We start from the raw sequence: 20,783 nt of genomic DNA, 5'->3' as shown, positions 1-20,783 counted from the left end.
GTGCATTACCTGGTTGTGTGATTCTGTCTTGAAGCCTGCTTTCAAGTGTAACCGAGCTGTGTTTGAATATTGAAAAAAAAAAAAAAACAAAACAAAACAATTTCTGCGACGGCTAGGGTTTCACTTGCAACTAGGGTTTTCCTTGGGCGCAAGTTTCGTGTCAAATCTGTTCCAGCTTTTAGTTGTTACCCAAGTTGTTTTCATTAATCTCCTAAACTGATTTTTGTGGTTAAACTTGTTTGGGGGTTGGAATCTTGAGGAAGGACTACAATAATCTAGGGATTCTTGAGTTTCGTGAACTAATCTTGAAGTCTCAAATTTTTTTGATAGTTATTGGGGGATTGAAGGAGAACTTTGGTTCAGCATTACATTCTGGAATTTAACCCATGAACAGCCGAGTAATTGTGTGTTCTTAGAGTCAAAAAAAAAAAAAAAAGGAAAACAAAGCAAGAGGAATTGCGCGGGTGACAAAAAAAAAGAAAAGGGAAATTGTGTTCTTTATTGCCAAGACCTGAATTGCTACACTTTGTTTCTTGAATTTAAGCCGCAAAAAAACAGAAATCTAAGGCAAAGGAAGGGTTTAAAAATTCTGACCAACTTCTTCTTGAAAATCTTCAGCGCCTTGAGTGTTGATTATTTGTGTCACCTTTTGAGTTTTTTGATCATCTTGACTCTTGAAGACCTGTACCTCTCTTCGCACAAACAGCTTCTTGTACGCTCTTGCATCCATACAGGGCCTCCTTGGTTTAGGAGTAAATTTCTGGGGAGTTTCTTGGGCAAACCGCTTGGGAAATTCTTGTGTAACATCACTTGCATTACCTTGTGACGCCATTGCCTAAGACCAATCTGTATAATCTGTCCGTGTGTGGTGCACAGGGGAGGGGCCGAATTGCTTGTTCTTTGAGGGGGAATAAGGAACGAAAATTTGGAAGCAAGGAGAGGGGAGTATAGCCGAATTTTATGAAGAGTTGATACCAACTGATGTGAGACGGATCTAGACGAACACCAAGTTGGGATGATTGGCGGAACTTTGACCCTTCTAGAATCACGAGCCACGAACTAAGGAGATTCCTTAACCCACGACTAGCAAATTTAGTGAACCAAAAGTATAGATAGCAGAACGCCACAATCAAGGAGACTACTTGATTGATAAGTTCGATGAACAACTTGAGATTAATTCTCAAGTATTCAAAGGAAATTCTCTTGAGGCAAGAGAGAGTGAAATAACTCACATATATTTTATAAAATCTGAATTCTGTCCCTAATGAATGAAAACCTAGGCTATATATAGCCTTACATGACTCAAACCCTAGAAGGTCCAATGGACGACCTCGCCCTTCATTAAGGGTAAAATATCTAACAACTAATTGGCTAAAATAACATTCTAAAATTCGGCCAAAGTGAAGTGGAAATTGACCGAAATTATTAATGCTAACAAAAACTAATAATGGTAACGAAAACCCTAATTAGCAATCTAGCACTTAGCAAGCTAGAAACTTTGTGGACTAGTCTTCACTTGGGTCTTCCGTTTGAAGGAAAGTGTATAGAGTAGCTTCTCCATTATGTAACCCTTCAATGGACCTCAAGTCATCACCAACTCGTTCTTGAATCGTGCAAACAAGAGCTTGAAGTGATTCTTGAATTCTCCTAGCACGCGCTCTTGTAATTGGACCACTGGGTATTTGTATGACTTGAGCACTAGAAGTTTGAGCAGCCTTGAGCCCCTCCGCATTAGTCCCCTCCTCTTGAAGGCGATTTGTCCTCAAATCAAACTCATCGTCTGCATGAAAAGGACTCAAGTCAGATACATTAAAAGTAGCATGTACCCCATACTCACCTGGAAGTTCAAGTTTGTAAGCATTGTCATTTATACGCTCCACGACTTGGAATGGACCATCTCCCCGTGGAAGTAGCTTACTACGCCTTTTGACTGGGAACCTCTCTTTGCGCATGTGTATCCATACCCAATCGCCAGGCTCAAAGACCATCTGGCGGCGCCCCTTATTGGCACTTTGGATGTACTGAAGTGTACGCTTCTCGATGTTGGCTCGCACCTTAGTGTGTAGCTCACGTACATATGCAGCTTTATTCTTACCATCCAAGTTAACTCTCTCATGAACAGGTAAAGGAGTTAAATCCAAAGGTGTGAGAGGGTTAAAGCCATACACAATTTCAAACGGCGAATAATGTGTAGCAGAATGAACAGTGCGATTGTAAGCAAATTCCACATGTGGTAAGCAGTCTTCCCAAGATTTAATGTTCTTTTTAATAATGGCACGCAATAGGGTGGATAAAGTCCTATTAACCACTTCGGTTTGACCATCAGTTTGTGGGTGGCTAGAAGTAGAAAATAGTAATTTAGTACCTAGTTTACACCACAAAGTTTTCCAAAAATAGCTAAGGAATTTGGCGTCCCTATCAGAAACAATAGTGCGAGGCATGCCATGTAATCTAACTATCTCACGAAAGAATAAATCTGCAACATGCTTAGCGTCATCTGTTTTGAGACAAGGAATAAAATGAGCCATTTTGGAGAAACGGTCAACTACCACATAGATTGAATCATGTCCTTTTCTAGTCCTAGGTAGACCAAGCACAAAATCCATCGACAGATCAACCCATGGTGCATGTGGAATAGGCAAAGGTGTATAGAGACCATAAGGGTGTACCTTTGATTTTGCCTGGTGACAAGTCACACACCTTTCAATGTGCCTTTCCACGTCACTCCTCATGCGGGGCCAGAAGAAATGCTCTTGGAGAATCATCAAGGTCTTGGCAATGCCAAAATGCCCCATTAAACCACCTCCATGAGCTTCCCTGACTAGAAGCGTGCGCATGGAGCTCCTGGGAATGCAAAGCTTGTCTTTGTAGTATAAGAACCCCTGAAAGATGAAATAATGCTCACGAGAGTGTCGTGGCAAAGAGTTAAAAATCTCACCAAAATCCGAGTCAGTTGCATAAAATTCTTTAAGGAATTAAAACCCAAGCAACTTAGCATCTAATGTAATGATAAGGGTATGCCTTCTCGAGAGTGCATCAGCCACTACATTCGTCTTACCTGCCTTGTATTTGATCACAAAGGTAAAACTGTCAATGAATGTAATCCATCGTGCATGTCGCTTACTCAACTTGTCTTGGGATTTGATATGCTTGAGCGACTCATGGTCGGTGTGCAAGACAAACTCACGAGGGCGTAGGTAATGTTGCCATGTTTGGAGAGCCCGTACCAAGGCCATTAGCTCCTTATCATAGGTGGAGTAGTTGAGAGCAGCTCCATTCAATTTTTCGCTAAAGTAGGCAACCGGGCGACCCTCTTGGAGTAGAACAGCTCCAATACCTATACCAGAAGCATCACACTCTACTTCAAAAGCTTTGTCAAAATTAGGTAAACTAAGAACAGGTGCATGTGTGAGCTTGTGTTTAAGTAATTGGAAAGACTTAGCTTGTTCCTCTCCCCAATGAAATTGCACATCTTTCTTGATAATTGATGTAAGTGGTGCAGCAATTGTGCTAAAATCCTTGACAAAACGCCTATAGAAGCTTGCCAAGCCATGAAAACTTCTCACCTCACTTACATTGGTAGGGGTTGGCCATTCATTAATAGCCTTCACCTTTTCTTGATCAACATGAATTCCCTGCTCACTAACAACATAGCCTAGAAAAACCAATTGGTTTGTGCAAAATGTACACTTCTTAAGGTTAGCGTAGAGGCTTGCCTTGCGAAGTGCATCGAGGACCATTTGCAAATGCACAACATGCTCATCTAGAGTCTTACTATAGATCAAAATGTCATCAAAGTAAACAACCACAAATTTACCAATGAAAGATCGTAAAACATGATTCATGAGTCTCATAAAAGTACTTGGTGCATTGGTTAGCCCAAAAGCCATGACCAACCACTCAAAAAGTCCATGTTTTGTTTTAAATGCAGTTTTCCATTCATCTCCTTCTTTCATGCGAATTTGATGGTAACCACTTTTCAAATCAATCTTAGTAAAAATGATAGCCCCATGTAATTCATCAAGCATGTCATCCAAACGAGGTATGGGATGGCGGTACTTTACCGTGATGGCATTAATTGCCCTACAATCAGTGCACATTCTCCATCCTCCATCTTTCTTTGGAACAAGTAGAACTGGTACAGCACAAGGGCTTAGACTCTCTTGAATCCAACCCTTACTAAGCAATTCCTCCACTTGTCGTTGTTGCTCCTTGGTTTCCTCAGGATTGGTTCTATATGGTGCCTTGTTTGGAAGGGAAGATCCAGGAATGAAATCAATTTGATGTTCAATTCCCCTTAATGGAGGCAAACCAGTAGGTATATCCTCAGGAAAGACGTCTTGATACTCCTGTAAAAGGTTAGTAATACTACTAGGCAAAGAAGCATCAGGAGCATTAGTGAATAAAGACCCCTTACAAAATAAAATAAATAAAACCTGGTTAGAGTGCAAGGCCTTTCTCACATCTTTTACCTTGGCAAGCATGCTGGATTTTCTCTCCCGTGTGGGCTCAAAGGCCGAATGAGAGGGATCCAATTTGCTTGAAGAAGGGTCGGCCAATGCCAATTTCTTGGCTTTGGTGTTGTCCTTCTTGGCGGTAGTATGTAAGTCATACTCTTTTTGGAGACTAACTTGATCCTCATGCACTTGTTGAGGTGTAAGAGGTGCAAGTGTAATCTTTTTACAATTATGCATGAAAGAGTACTTGTTCAAGAAACCATCAAAAGTGACTCTTTTGTCAAATTGCCAAGGACGCCCTAAGAGTATATGTGCAGCTTGCATTGGTACTACATCACACATAACATCATCTGCATACCTACCAATGCGAAAAGTAACCAGAACTTGTTTAAGAACACGTACCTCTCCACTGTTGTTTAACCACTGAAGCTTGTAGGGACGGGGGTGCTCACTAGTTGGCAAGCTTAGTTTCTCCACCATCAATGCACTAGCAACATTAGTGCAACTTCCGGGGTCAATCACCAAGCTGCATACCTTGTTGGTCACATGGCACCTAGTGTAAAAGATGTTGTCACGTTGAAGCTCATCCTTACTAGCTTGCGTAGCTAGGGCCCTTCTTGCTACCAATCCAACTTTGTCTTGAGTTGGAACTTCCTCTATCTCATCTTCCTCTTCAACCAAGGGAGGCATGTCCTTGTAATCCTCCTCTTCATCATCAGTGACAATGTCTCCATTTGGTAGGACAAGCATGGTCCTTGGGTTTGGACATTGACTTGCAATATGCCCAACTCCTTGACACCTCCAACATTTGGTGTCACGATTCCTAGGTTTTGAAGTTTCAATTGTTGGTTTTGAAACAACCTTGGAGTCGGTTTTAGTAAAAGGTGGCCGCGAGCTTGACCCTTGATCTTGCTTCGGCTTTGGAGTGGTCCAAGTATTCGAACCTCTCTCTTCCCTTCTAGGCTGGAATGGTCGAGTAAATGGTTGAGGATGAGAGTTATAATTTCTGGTTGTACCCCTCCTCTTGAGCCTTTGCTCAATCTTGATAGCCTTCTCCACCATATCTTCAATCTCCACATAGTATTGAAGCTCCAGTTGATCGGCTATTTCAACCCTCAGACCATTGAGAAATCTTGCCATTGTAGCCTCTCTATCTTCTTGAATATCAGCTCTTAACATGGAGATTTCCATGTCCTTGTAGTAGTCCTCAACTGAGCGTTGACCTTGTGTCAAGGTTTGAAGTTTTTGGTACAAGTCTCTATGGTAGTGACTTGGTACAAATCGCTTCTTCATCAGTCTCTTGAGCTCAGTCCAAGTGGTTATAGGTGGGTCTCCACACCTTCTCCTGCTTGTAACCACTTGTTCCCACCAAACTATGGCATAGTCGGTGAATTCTACTACGGCAAGTCTCAACTTTTGTGCATCGGTGTAGTCATTACAACCGAATACTAGCTCCACTCGACTCTCCCATTCAAGGTACGTATCCGGATCAGATTTGCCTTGGAAAGGAGGAATCTGCATCTTAATCCCCTTGATGGCATCACCGTTTGCTCTTGGGTTTCGCTTTGGTCTTCTTTGCTCGTATGCCTCATGTTCCGAATCAGCATTGGAGTCACTAGATTCCCCCAGGGTGGATTTTCCCCTAGATTTCCTAGAAGAAGCCCTAGACGAACTTAGTTGATCAATTTGCTCATGGATTGTTTCCAACCTTTGGTCAAATCTCCTCTGCATTTCCTTCCACATATTATCCATTTTAAGTGATAACTGAGCAATGGTAATTTCATGTTCCTGAGACATGGTGAAACCTGCAAAACTTGACAAATTGTTAGTAGAAAATGCCTCACTTGCTCCCTGAAGAGTTTCACTCCTCTCGTGTTTTCACTCAAGTGTTTATGTCACTCTAATGATCTCACCAATTCACTTCTCAAACCACTTGTTTGTTTCCTTTGAAGAAATCAGAAATTTTCTCAAGGAAGTTCAATCACACTTTAATCAAAATAGCTCCCAATTGTATCAAAGGAACAAGAACAAAAGTAGAAACGGACTGAAATGAGGAATGAAATGAGGAATGACTTTGATAAGGAATGATACGAAATATGGGCCGCTTATGGGCCATGTTTTGGGCTGCAAGAGATTGAATCTTTTAGTAATAGTTAGTAGTTTATTTTCTAGATTTCTATTTTATTTGCTAGGAATAAATTCGGTCCAAGACCTCATGTTGAGTTGGATCCGATTTATAGAGTCTAGGCTCACTATAACTTAAGTTGGTTAATTAGCTTTTATTGGGTTATGTTGGGCCAGCTTAAAGCCTTCATTGGATCAATTATAAGCTGACCATTAGATAGTGGATTTGAGTAGTGGAATCGGGCCAAAGGCCTAGCCTAGCCGAGTTAGGGTTTTGTCTTGTAAGGCTATATATAGCCTAGGTTTTCATTCATTAGGGACAGAATTCAGATTTTATAAAATATATGTGAGTTATTTCACTCTCTCTTGCCTCAAGAGAATTTCCTTTGAATACTTGAGAATCAATCAAGAGAATTTTTTCTCGATTAAATCTGATACCAACTGATGTGAGACGGATCTAGACGAACACCAAGTTGGGATGATTGGCGGAACTTTGACCCTTCTAGAATCACGAGCCACGAACTAAGGAGATTCCTTAACCCACGACTAGCAAATTTAGTGAACCAAAAGTATAGATAGCAGAACGCCACAATCAAGGAGACTACTTGATTGATAAGTTCGTTGAACAACTTGAGATTGATTCTCAAGTATTCAAAGGAAATTCTCTTGAGGCAAGAGAGAGTGAAATAACTCACATATATTTTATAAAATCTGAATTCTGTCCCTAATGAATGAAAACCTAGGCTATATATAGCCTTACAAGACAAAACCCTAACTCGGCTAGGCTAGGCCTTTGGCCCGATTCCACTACTCAAATCCACTATCTAATGGTCAGCTTATAATTGATCCAATGAAGGCTTTAAGCTGGCCCAACATAACCCAATAAAAGCTAATTAACCAACTTAAGTTATAGTGAGCCTAGACTCTATAAATCGGATCCAACTCAACATGAGGTCTTGGACCGAATTTATTCCTAGCAAATAAAATAGAAATCTAGAAAATAAACTACTAACTATTACTAAAAGATTCAATCTCTTGCAGCCCAAAACATGGCCCATAAGCGGCCCATATTTCGTATCATGGAGGATCCTTGCAAGACTACCAAGATATTGCTTACAATTGAAGGTGCAAGTGATCAAGCCTCAAAGGGAGGATTGGGCCTCGATTAAGTAGCTCTTGTTGAGCTTAGCTTCGGCCATGTGGGCCTTAGGTCCAATAGTACTTTAGTTAGTCATTAAGTTAGTTAATTAGTAGGTTAGCTTTCGGCCAAACGAGACCCAATGGGCTGGCCGATTTTCCCTTAATGTTTTCGAAGCTTTATTAGGTTTAGTCAAGGGTATAAATAGCCCTAAAGCTGATGTTACATTTAGTTTTTGCGATATTATTAATAAAATTCCAAAATTTCGTTCATTCCTGTGGCAAATTCCCTTAGCTTGTGAAAGCTAGTTTGAGCATCCTAGAGTTGATCCTAGGTTGTTTCTTGACTTATCAATCAAGCAAACACACTTGATTGTGGCGTCCTCTACCGTTGAATTCGTTCTTGAGTGGTCCAAGTTTGGGTTCAACTCCGTCAATTCCGCAACGTGTCCTTTAAGATCCCAAGTTTGCTTCCGCGTTCACATCATCTGGTAATCAGAGCTAGATAGAGGTATCACGTATATCCCTTTTTCTTGTTTTTGAGTCTTGAAATCGTTGAGAGTCACCAAAAAAAAGAAATCGGTACTGTTCATCGGGTACTGTTCATCCGAACACAAAAATCTATTTGTGTGTTACCTTTTTGTGTTTTGTGTCTAGTTCAATAAAAAAAAAATTCTGGTCGCTAGTTTTTGTCCTTGAAAGCCGAAATCAAAGTAGGGTTTCTTGTGAGAACCCGTACTTTTCTTAATTGCTAATCTTAATTACACGCTTTTCCACATTTTATTTATTCGAAAATTGTGAAATTAATTTTTATGAGTAAATATAGTTTTTAGATGAGTTTTCTAGTATCGGTTAGATTTTTAGAAAATAAGAATGTATATCGGACGTGGGACCCACTAGTGCGGAAAGTTCGGTAAAATTCGGCCAACTAGGTTAAGATTTGGATACTGGGTTTAATTTATCGGTTGTTATGAGATATTTAGAGGTTACCAAGTGGTTGGTGTGACAGAGAGAAAAAAGTTAGGCAAGTAATTAATGAAAGTGACATGTGTCACTTAGAGATTCATTCCTACATTTGACTTACTATTCATCCTTTTACCATTTACTAAATAAACCCAAAAATTGACCAAAAATCTTCCATTTTTTCCAAGCTTGTGGCCGAACCTCACTTCAAGGAGAAAAGAAAAGAAAAGCTCTCCAAAATTTTGCTCTAACCTTGCTCAATCTTCAACTTCAACCGGTTAAATTTGAAATTGCTCCATAAAACTCCTCCACTTAGTGATTTTGAGGTGATTGGTGAAGTTGTTTGGCAAGCTAAGGTGTTGAATTGCTTCCTATCTTGTGTTATAAGGTGAGTGACTAGGGAATTACTCTTTTCCTTCCAATAATGTTCAATTAGTACCTTATGTGAGTTGAGGTGATGATTATTGGTGCTATTTCATGATTTGGGTTGAGATTGATGATATTTTTCTATTTAATCATGTGATTTCTGTTTTAATATGATTGTTATGGTGTAGCCATGTATGATGATTGGAAATGGTTGTTAAAGAAGCTAGAAGGTGGAAAAAGTGGTAAATTGCAAGAAATTTCTGTTTTGGAAGAAAAATTGGAAAACTAGGGTTACATGTTCTTGCATTCTGCCCGGTTTTGTAGCTCATAGTTAGAGGCCGAATTGGCCTTGGATTAAAACATGAAAGTTGTAGGGAATGATATTTTAGAGGTGCCTGAAAAATTTCAGGTCAATCGGAGTAGCGTAGCTTGAGAAAAAATGGAATTACCCTTGCTGCCCTGGTTTTACCCGAATGTGGGAATTGCTTCTGTACTTGGTTATTTTGGTTAGGAATGCTTCCGAATTGGTTGTTAAGGTCTTCTGATGAAATGTATCCCTGTATCTTAGCTTTCGGATGGCTTTGGAATTTCTGGATTTGGACTTAGGTAGGCTGACTTATGATGTTTGAACCAGAATGCGTTCTGTGAATCTGTTTTTCCGGTTCTGGTGAAGTATCTTGCATTTTTTACCTGGTTACACTTGAAACTGGGCTGAGTGACCTTCTGTAATATTGTAACCCTATCTCTTAGCTTCGAAACGGTGGGTCTTGTACCTTCATCCGATAATCGTAGTGCCATTGGTACCAAAACCGTAAAATGATGTCAAAAACTATTTTTTTCCGGGTTAACGCTAACTCCATTTCCGGATTTTCATGGTTTCCTCTAATGCTTATGTATGCTTATGGAGCCCTATTTTGGTGGTATTTAGAATTGGTTTATGACTTGTCATTGAGTCTTATTGTGCTTATTTGAATATTTTAGGGCTTGACTTTCATTTCCGGACTTTTCCCTAGCTTGCATTGTACTTGTACTACTTGGAGTTTACTAAACGGCTATTGAATGAACTTATGTTGTGTGTGACTTTGGGACTGGCTGAGGAAAAATAATGAAGCCATGACGGCTGGAAAAGTAAGCAAATTTAGGGGAAATGCTGTCCAATTTTCTAGGCCGTTTGGTTCCTTTATGTTTGAATTGCCTTTTGGTAGAAATGAAGGGCTTTTGGGTTGTTTGAGCCTAGGTCTTCATGTTACCTTTTCGTTTCCAAAAATCCTGTTATGCATCCTTGCACTAGTAATTATTTGGCGAGGCATACGACTGGTAGTCGAGCCTCACATGTGCATTCTGTATACTCGATTTTTGAAAGTGGAACCTTCAATTGTTTTACTTTGTTTATTTTAGGGTTTCTTGGTGATTAAAGCTCTCTTTTGGGCAAAAACTTTTGAGGTATCTGTACTGACACCGGTGAGTGTTCCACTACCTGCTACCCGTTATGTGAAATATCTGAATATCTGAAATACTTGATTTATGACTGTTGGAGCCAAATACTGTTTTGATAAAAGGGAGGCGATGGTGTACTTTATCACACTCGTTCTCTTGTCTGTTCACATGCCAATTTTGAGTGCGTATCTGAATATGCTATCTGTATCAGTATCTGTTATCAGTATCTGGATCTGTATCTGTTCTGACGTCGTTTGGAAGCTTGTATCCAACGACCTTTCTGTGACCTCTGAGCTCAACACCTGTGGCCAGTTACTCGAGTCGGGCCGGCAAGGGCCTGGTCGATTAGATAACGAACCACGGTAGTCTATTTTGGGATCTTTGGGTATTGAGACCCTTGATTCCGGTGTACTCGAGTATTACCATTTCTGATCTGATTGGATTTCGGGCCCGGTGGGGGTATGTGAGGTGGAAGGAGTCGAAGAAAGTGGAGTCTACGGTATTGGTTACTTCTGTAGCGTTGACGGAGTGTCAACTATTATTTTCGATCAAGCTTCGGTGACGCAAATGGGAATTTGGCTCCTGAGAGCCACCTGTATCCTTCCTATTTGAATCATTGGTTCATTTCCTTTACATCTGGCATGTGTACCTGATTTGTTAAATGTGAAATGCCATGATTTTACTGCTATATGTCTGGTACCTCATTGAGCGCAAGCTCACCCCTTTCTGTTCCTTTTGTTTTCCTTACAGGAAAATAAATCCTTTTGGACTGGATTTGATAGTTGGTTGCCGAATTGGGCTAGATGGACATATCTTTTGTATAGCTCATTGATTGAAACCCTAAATGTACTTTTGGGTCTGTTTCTCTTTTGATTTGGCAAACCGTATATGTATCAACTTTTGAATACTTTTGTATGCCACTTTGGATTGTATATGCTTAATTTCAAGATGTATATATATTTGATTGATGCTTGGTTGGATTTTGACGTGTCGGTTACTATTCATGGCCGACTCCCTTTTCGTTCGCGCGTTTGTATGTTCCGGACATATTAGATCGCTCTAAGCTGAACCGTTAGTCCTGGCGAGAGCTGGGCAGGCGGTCTGCTGAACCCTTTGGTTCGCCTTAGGGTGAGGTGGGGCTGTCACATTTCTTGACAAAGAGGTGTTGGGAATTTGTGTGTCTTGCACTAAACAAAGCTGTTTACCTTTGTTCTTGATAATTTCTTGAATTTTCTAGAAATTCTTGGGTGAATCTTGAAGTATTGGGTTGGTATTCTTGGGTTCTTGAATTTTTGAAGTCAAAATTACCAAATCTTGAACAAACCAAGCCCTAGTTCTTGTTTCTTGAAGTTGGGGATGACCTTGTGCAAAAATCAAAACGAAACTCTTGTTTCTTGTTGAGATGCGAATTGAAAAAGAAGAAAAAGAAATCTAATTGCATTACAAAAAAAAAAAAAGTTGTGGCAACTAGGGTTTCTTCCTCTTATGGTCGCATCTCAAGTAGTTTTTCATTGTGTAGTAATCTGTCCAGATTTGTTTCCTCTTGTTGTTGCTGTTAGTTTTTGTCTAGTTCGAGGTCTAATTCTGGTTGGAGTTTTGTGTCGTTTGGGGTTGCAAAACAAAAATAAAAAAAAGGGGTGTTACTTACCTTGTTGTGTCGTGAATCATTGCTGGAATTTGTTTCTTCGGTGGCTGCCGAACCTATTTGCCTTTTGTCCTTGAACCCTTGTGTGTTCTTGCGAAACTTGAATACCAAAAGCATATTTGGGGAGTTCTTGAACTTCTTGATTAGCCTTCTTCAAATTCTTGAAAACAGATTTGGGAATTCTTGGGAAAAAGCTTGGGTTCTTGAAAACAAACTTCAATCTTTCTTGGCCAATTGTGAACTTGATCGAAACTCCAAGTTGTTGGACTGAAATCTGAGTTCTTGAAAAAAAAAAGACTAGAGAGCCGCAAAAAGAAAGAAAGAAACGAAAAAGAAAAAAAAAGGGAAAGGAAGTCGGCTCTAGTGTTTTACTTGGAAAGACAAGTCCTCTTCTTGATACACTTCTAATCCTAAAGCTATTAGGATTGTGGTCAGCCAAGAAAATCAAGAAACCAAATCCAAACCTTCCTAAAATACCCTGAACTGCCCACATCAGCCCAAACAACTTCCCTAAAACCTTGTTTCCTAAAAATCAGCCGCTACCTATTACCCACTTATTTCCAAAGTCGATTGCAACCACAAGCGTAAACCTAATTGGTTAATCTACTAGGGGTGAAAGCCGCACCAATTGAGCACCCTAAGACAGCCACCTTACACCCCAATTTCGTTTCCAAAACCCCAAAGCCAACCGCCCCAACCTGGTGTGCCAATCCAGCCCGTGTTCTTGAATCGGTTGAGCAGCACCTTGTGACCCGATTTGGCTGAGTTTTAAGGGCTGACAAATACACCAAAACAGCGCCCTTAACATACCAAAAACCTAGCAAGTCTTCACCCAAAAATACCAAGAAAACCACAAACCAGATTCCAGCAATAAGTCACTCTTCTTAGAGTCTTGTCTAGGAATTTCAAAATTTCAGCCTTGAAGTCATTTTTCTTGCTTTCTTTTGAGTCGTAGTCAGTCCTAATCCGAGTTTTAGGTCCCATCTTAGGTCATCCATTATTGCCCATTCATTGCTACCATCTCGTGTCACTTGTTGACTAGTCAAGAACGAGCCTTACAGTGACGCCTAGCTTGTTCAACCCGAGCAACTAGCGAGCCTAAGGAATTGCTGGTGAGACTATTAGAGAGTGATACACTTGAGTGAAACACGAGCGTAAGTGACCTATACATTGTACAAAAAAAAAAAACAACAAAAAAAGAGAGGAAGTCGCTTTGTTTTATTTTCTTTTGCAGGTGTACCTAAGCATGTCTAGTGGAGTTGGTGACCAAAAAATGGACATTAAATTACACATGGAGGCCATGATGGAAGAATTCAAGTAGACTTTGGATGAATCTTTCGAGCCTCTTCATAGGCGCCTTGATCGAATGGTGAATAAGGATGTCAAGAGGAGGGGTTCTCCACAGTGTCACCCCCACATCCAATCTACCTCTTCAAAGTCAGTATATTCAAGGAGAAGGGAGGAGGTTCATTCGACAACAAAGTATGCAAATATATTATCCATAGATGAAGGAGTTAGTAGAGCATGGGAGACATCAACAACTCCTCCAACAAAAGCTTGAAAAAGAGCGAGTTGAGAGTGGTGGTGAGAGTGTACTTGAGGTAAAAGTTGAGGAATGTGAGTTAGAAAAAGAGGTAAAAAAATCTGAGGAGATAAGTGAAGCATCAAGTGAGCTGATTGTGCATGGGAAGGCGAGTGTTTATAGTTTTCCTAACAAACTTAACTTTGCCTTGTTTAGTGTTTCTGCTTTTGTGCAGATTAAGTGAAGTCAAGTGAAGTTAGTCATGCAATGTTCCATTCCAAAGTCACTTGCACAATTCACTAGCTTCCACGGAGTTTGTCTTCTAGGAGATAAATCTATTTGGTATCACTTCATGGAACAACTTCAACCCAAATCTGTCCGCACCAATGGAGAATTAATTTGAACTCATCATGAAGGGAGAATTCCATATTTCTATTCTTGTTTGTTACCTATGGTTCATTCATCATCTTTACCTTCTTTTGAGCATCATTTCCATCCTCACACTTGTATTTCCTATGCAGATTTTGAAGGAAAATGTAAAGAGCCATCAATGCAATCTCAAGTTGAATCAATTGATGGAAGGAATCATGTGTCAAAGGGAGTTTTTGCATTTAAGTCTTATTCTACACCTTCTTACCACTTAATTAATGATGTTCCATTGCTTATATATCCAATTTCTAGTTCAAAACAAACTGAGACTTATTTTGTTTTTGTAGGTTGTAAGGCTGCTCGAAATTTTTCAGCTTTGATTAAAGAGTTGCAACCTGATTTCATGTTTGTGCCAACTGCTTGTTGTGATCTTCCATGCATATTCATACATCCAAAAGTTGGTCACCATGAGCTCATTTTATCAACTCCAACTGGCGCAAATTCAAGTGACTCGTCTGGAGTGACCTTCACTTCATTGCTGCCACTTATGTTGGCCAATGCAGACAAATGTGTCAATCAAGACCCGAATGTTGTTCTTACCACACTGGTTCATGCTTCCATGGAAGTGCAACACGAATGGCTCATTGTTCTATCTCCAGATGGGCAAGTAGTGCCAAATCAGCAACAACTAGGGTCGAATTATACTACCTTGCACAATCAGATTTGAGATTTTTCTAAGTTGAATGAGAGTTATCATGAAGATCCCTATCTAGTGCATGTGAAACGTAAGTTGTCAAGTAGTATTAACCCTACATATACTAATTGTGTGATTTGTTTTGTAGGTTTGAATTTGACATGCAACGACCAAGGGTTGATGAGAGAGTTTTGGAGTGCTTCATGGAATTTTCACAAGCTTTATACAAGGTGTTTCTTTTTCTTGGCGAATGTCCTTGTTCAAGAGCATTATGAGGTTGTCCAAGCGACATGTGACGTGGCTTGTGCTCATTCATCTAGCTCCCACATTGCTATCCTATAAGCGCACCAACATGGAGTACCACTTTTCCCCAAGATTTGAGGACAAATCCTTTTCAAGAGGAGGGGAATGATACGAATGAGCAAGCTGGCAATGGTGTTCACATAGGCCCGTGACACGTGCACAAATTAAGAGGTTCAAAGAGTCACTTCAAGCCTTAGTTCATGCCGTATAAACTCAAGAGAAACCAAGCTCAAGCATTGAAGGAATTGACTTGGAGGATCCTTGCAAGACTACCAAGATATTGCTTACAATTGAAGGTGCAAGTGATCAAGCCTCAATGGGAGGATTGGGCCTCGATTAAGTAGCTCTTGTTGAGCTTAGCTTCGGCCATGTGGGCCTTAGGTCCAATAGTACTTTAGTTAGTCATTAAGTTAATTAATTAGTAGGTTAGCTTTCGGCCAAGAGAGACCCAATGGGCTGGCTGATTTTCCCTTAATATTTTCCAAGCTTTATTAGGTTTAGTCAAGGGTATAAATAGCCCTAAAGCTGATGTTACATTTAGTTTTTGCGATATTATTAATAAAATTCCAGAATTTCGTCCATTCTTGTGGCAAATTCCCTTAGCTTGTGAAAGCTAGTTTGAGCATTCTAGAGTTGATCCTAGGTTGTTTCTTGATTTATCAATCAAGCAAACACACTTGATTGTGGTGTCCTCTACCGTTGAATTTGTTCTTGAGTGGTCCAAGTTTGGGTTCAACTCCGTCAATTCTGCAACGTGTCTTCTAAGATCCCAAGTTTGCTTCCGCGTTCACATCATTGTATGTCTTACGTGCTCCTTTGTGCTTATGTATTTAAATGTTTTCATTAGAATTTGCATCTACAGATCATGTCTACTTGTTTGTGCTAAGTATTTTTATGTGTTTACCTGTTTCATTTTATACTTAGATTTGTTTATTATATTAATGATAATAAATGTTTGGTGCTAACATATTAGTCCAATGCTAGTTGTGATCCTTTTTCCCATTTTCCTTGCTAATCCAATATTAACTAGGACTGGTAGAATGGACTAGTCCCATGCTAGATTCTTAGACCTCTTCCACCATATATTTATTTATCTTGTATTATTCACGTCATTTCTATACACTTTTCTATTTTAGGGCATTTTTCTCATTTGCTTGGTATTTCCTATTTATAGATATTTCCATCCTCATGTATGCTTAAATCATTCTAGAATTGCATATCATGTAGGAATTATGAATTAGATAGTTTATTTACCTATTTAGGATTAGAGAGTCACTTTTCAAATATAGAAAATGGGTAAGTATGACTTTTTAGTTTTAACATGCTATTATCCCTCTTCAAGAAGAAATATTTTTTTCATGTGTTCTAGTCTTCGGTATTCATTATGTTACATTACTTTTTCTTTGTCCATTTATACACACAAATACAAGTTCTGATATTCATTTCTTGGAGTCTCATTTTGCATTACCGGTGACTCCTTCAAGAAACATTTTGGACACAATTCATGCATTAGTATTAATTAAACCATAAAGAGCCTTTTTTTTCCTAACTTGATATCTCCTAGGTTTTAGGTCTTGCATTAATTTGAGTAACATCCAAATGTGATAAGTTCAATTGTTATTTTAGGAAATATAGATTAAGCCTTGCAACTAGCTCTGACTAGGTGTGAAAGGGAACTTAGAGTTTGAGCAATCGGATACTAGCCTTCCATCATCTCAATTGTAACTTCTAAATCTTTTTCTTTGTTTCAAATGCCAAGAGTTGTTTGAAAATGGTGAAATTTTTTTTCTTTTAAAACTATATTTTATGGTGAATTGGTACACCTAAAATAATACCAAATGAAAACTCTTTTTTCTTAAAAAAAAAATCCTTTTTAGACTCTTTTTTTGGGCCAAATTGTTACATTTTTTAAAATCCTATTTTAGGCCCTTTTATTTTTCAAAACCATATTTCTTTTCAAAAACAATGTACTTCTTCTTTCTCTTTTGATTGAAAATGGGGAGCGACACCTGAAACTATTACACGTTATATGATGTATCTTTAAAGCTTATGCTAATCCTCACATTGGACTAGAAATTTTACTTTTAGCTAATTTATGCTATAAATGCTTTTATTTGTACTACTGCGACTAATTGTTAATCATGTCAATTGGCCGTATCATACTCAACTCCAACTTAGATGCGTCATGTTATTTATGGGTTTGGATTAAGATGTATCATCTTATGGGCATGAATTTATAGAGAGGATTGGAGTATTAGCTTTCCCCTTTAGTGCCTATACTGTCTATCCCAAAATTGTGATGCCCCGACTTTTAGGATATTACGGTTTCTATATATATATTTTTTGTTTTAAGACATTGTTTTGTTTTAAAGATTAGAAACCTAAATTCTAATCAAAAGAAAAAAAAAACCTAGTTTACTTGTGACTAACCGGTTTTCTTAAATCTCTTATATTTTAATCGAAACCCTAATTGTAAACAATGGAATTGTAAAATCCCTCACGTTTTTCTTAAAAATCTCCTTTTATTTGGAACTTATGATTTTATAATGGCCCTACTACTCAATCACCCCACAATAAGTGCAAATGAACCTAGAAAGTAGGGTTTCACTTTTCGTTTTCAAGTTAGCGCGAATTAGGGTTTTCACGTTTTTTTTCGTAGTGTGATTATTTGGTGCGGAGTGAGGATCAAATTTGGTAGGTAAGAGTGACTTTTGGATGAGGAAATATTATATGATTAGAAGTGATAATAATAAGTTAGTGATTATAAGTTAAAAATCCTAGTATACGTGATTTAAGAAAAAACGGCTCGAACCGACGGATATCGATCACTACCGATTGAACCCACCACTTGACCACCGTTTCCCTACCACCACATACCCTTGATATTTTTGCAAAATATCTCCCTCATCCTCTGTGGGCCAAAATGCAAGGAAAAGAAAGTAAAATTTGGATGGTTTTGGTGGTGACAAGTGTTGGTCATCTATGGTCCCTTGACCAACCCTTTTGTCTTGCCTTCTTATCTCTCATTTCAGCTCATTTCCCTCATTTTCTTTCTGTTTTGGCTGAGAGCAAGGAGAGGCAAGAGTGAGGAGAGTTTTCAATCTTCAACCTTGAATCCAACTTTTTTAGTACAAACAAGAAAAACTAAACCGATCAATCACTAGCTTGGAAGTTTGGGAAGCTTAAGGAACAAAAAATTTCAAGGAAAGGTGGAGGATCATTCTTGCAAGCTCTTATCTTGAGGTATAATGGCTGATCAACCTTTCTTTCCCCATTAATCATGATTAAGTTGGGTATTAATGGTAGTATTGTGCTTGTGATGCTTGTTTCAAGTGATTTTGATGATTAGATGGATGACTTTTGAGTTAGGGTTTCTTGTGGGTTAGGAGTTGTATGATGTATATATGTGGTATATAATCTTGTAAAGGAGATAGTAGTGGTAGTTTCAAGATAAAAATGTGAATTATAGCTTGCATATAACAAAATTCCAGATTTCTGGAAATTGTAGCTTCAGTTCTGCCCGATTCCATTTCATCATGTTAGAAGCCGAATTAGACTTAGCACAAAACATGAAAGTTGTAGAGAATGACATTTTATGGTTACCTACAAAATTTCAGCTCAATCAGAGAAACGTAACCTGTGAAAAGAAGAAAATACCTTGACTGCCCAGGGAGTAAAATCAGCGGACAGTTTTGACAGTACACTAAGTTGGTTGCTTTGTTCACCTGTATACGTACTGAACTAGATTTTAGCCAAAACATGAAAGTTTTAGTACTTTGTCTTCTTTTCAACGCCTCCAAGAACGCCTTAAACGGACTTTGGTAGCTTGAGATATGGCCATTTAAAGGTAGTGCGGTTAACTGGTCTATTAGTTGGAATTTGGTTCTGTGAATTGGGAATTTGACTGTGTTACACTAGAAATTGGACTGAGTGGTCTTCATCAAAATTGTAGCCCTCTGTCTTAGCTTCGAAACGGTATAAGTTGTACCTCAATCCGATAAGCGTAGCCTCGGATGTGTCCATTCCATAAAAACACGTCAAATCTGTCTTTTGTTAAACTTCATTTCCGCACATGTCATTAGCTTGATTTTTGTACTTGTATTACCTTGAGCCTATTGGACGGCTAATGAAATGAAATTATGTTGTGTGTAACTTTGGGTTTGATTGAGGAAACTAATGAAGCCGTAAATGACTGGAAAATTAGGCAAATACAAAGGGCATGCTGCCCAAATTTACGCTCGAGAACTAGAGAAATATACTTGCAACTTGAGTAAGGGTTAAGAGTGATTAGCACTTGAACTATCTAGGATATTTGCGTCTTCTTTTTTCGAGATATATAAGTAAGGATTTGGCCGAACTTGTACCCTTGAGAAATACAACCATGACTACTAGAAATACGTTTTCCTTGTACTTTCGACTCAAATGGCATTTTCAAGTATAAATGTTACAAAGTTATATAGTTTGAAAAGTGAGCGAGTGTTTCACGAATATTCTCCAAGTGAATTTCCATTTCTTGATTCTTATTGAACGAAACGTCTAAGTTTCGAACCTTAGTCGATTTTTAAAGTTCTGAAACAAAGTTTTATCGCAAATTTGGACTCCGAACCCGGAGTATAACCCAGACGTGATTACTAGGGGCACTTCATTTTGGTGAGTGCTTCCAAATACCTGATTGAACTGGACACTTGTTTCCAATACTTGACCAATATGATTAAATGATATATGATTGGTTTGATCGGGCAAGAGTGTACTTTATCGCACTTGCCCTTATTTGATATACTTGTTTATTGTTGAAATTCATTTGATATACTTGTTTATGATGTGCGCACTTCCTGGAATTCCAGAAACCCTGCGGCAAGTTACTCGAGTCGAGTCGGCAAGGGTTTGGTCGATTGGGTAACGAACCCTGGGTCTCTTGATTGTCGAGTGGAGTGATATCTCCTCGACTAATCGGTATACTCGAGTATTACCACCCGTGTTTATTGAGGATTTTGGGCCCAACAGGGGGTTTGAATGGTAGACGGAGAGTAGTGTAAGTGGTGTCCTACTGGATTGGTTACTTACTTGAAAGTTGACGGAGTGTCAACTATTACGCGATCAAGCTCCTGGTGATGCAATGGGAATTTGGCTCCTGAGAGCCATCCGTATCCTTATACTTTGGAACGATTATTGCTTATTGGATTATTGTTTCTTCTGAAAAACTTTTACACTCACTCATTTTGAGATTGCTATTTGAAGTGTTATTGCTCACTTTTATGAACTCTTCATGCTCGTTACCTTGCTATATCGAAAACTTGTACTTATAAATAATGGTCAATTTGCTATTTGGAACCTCACTGGGCTTTTAGCTCATTCCACGCCATTTGTTTTCCTTACAGGGGTACGAGCGAGGCGTGAGACGTGTACAGTGTGACAGCCCCATCTTCCCCTAAGGCGTACCAAAGGGGTTAGCGGACTGCCTGCCCAACTCTCGCCAGGACTACTAAAACGGTAAAACATTAATACAAGTCGTTCGGGATACTACTAAAGCGCTTAACCCAACCATCAATCAAGAAACGAAAAACAACAGTTAAAACGTAAAGTGAATAGTGACTGCCACGTCACAATCAGCCAGGACCCAATCAAATGCAAATAACTGCTTACAATCCCTGAAAGGAATATATATACAAGCCAAGTATAATACATGGAACATGAATACACACACACTGTTACCAACCACATTGGTATGATTACAAGCCAAAAGGAAACATGTAAATTCAAGTACAA

The 20,783-nt window shown here is 39.0% G+C and overlaps 1 protein-coding gene across 1 annotated transcript; it reads right to left on the bottom strand.

Moving 5' to 3' along the window:
* Window positions 1-1,762: 1,762 nt before the first annotated feature.
* Window positions 1,763-6,254, bottom strand: LOC140014628 (uncharacterized). The gene is made up of 5 exons (XM_072065703.1): window positions 4,860-6,254; window positions 4,040-4,349; window positions 3,059-3,337; window positions 1,827-2,965; window positions 1,763-1,780 (listed from the first exon to the last, which is right to left on the bottom strand). The coding sequence occupies exons 1-5, from the start codon at window positions 6,252-6,254 to the stop codon at window positions 1,763-1,765; spliced, it is 3,141 nt and encodes a 1,046-aa protein (XP_071921804.1).
* Between the last annotated feature and the right edge of the window lie 14,529 nt (window positions 6,255-20,783).

Source organism: Coffea arabica, chromosome 9e, assembly GCF_036785885.1.
Source record: "Coffea arabica cultivar ET-39 chromosome 9e, Coffea Arabica ET-39 HiFi, whole genome shotgun sequence".
Lineage (NCBI taxonomy): Eukaryota > Viridiplantae > Streptophyta > Magnoliopsida > Gentianales > Rubiaceae > Coffea > Coffea arabica.
Note: the sequence above shows the minus strand (reverse complement) of the source record. Positions and strands in the feature narration are given on the sequence as shown.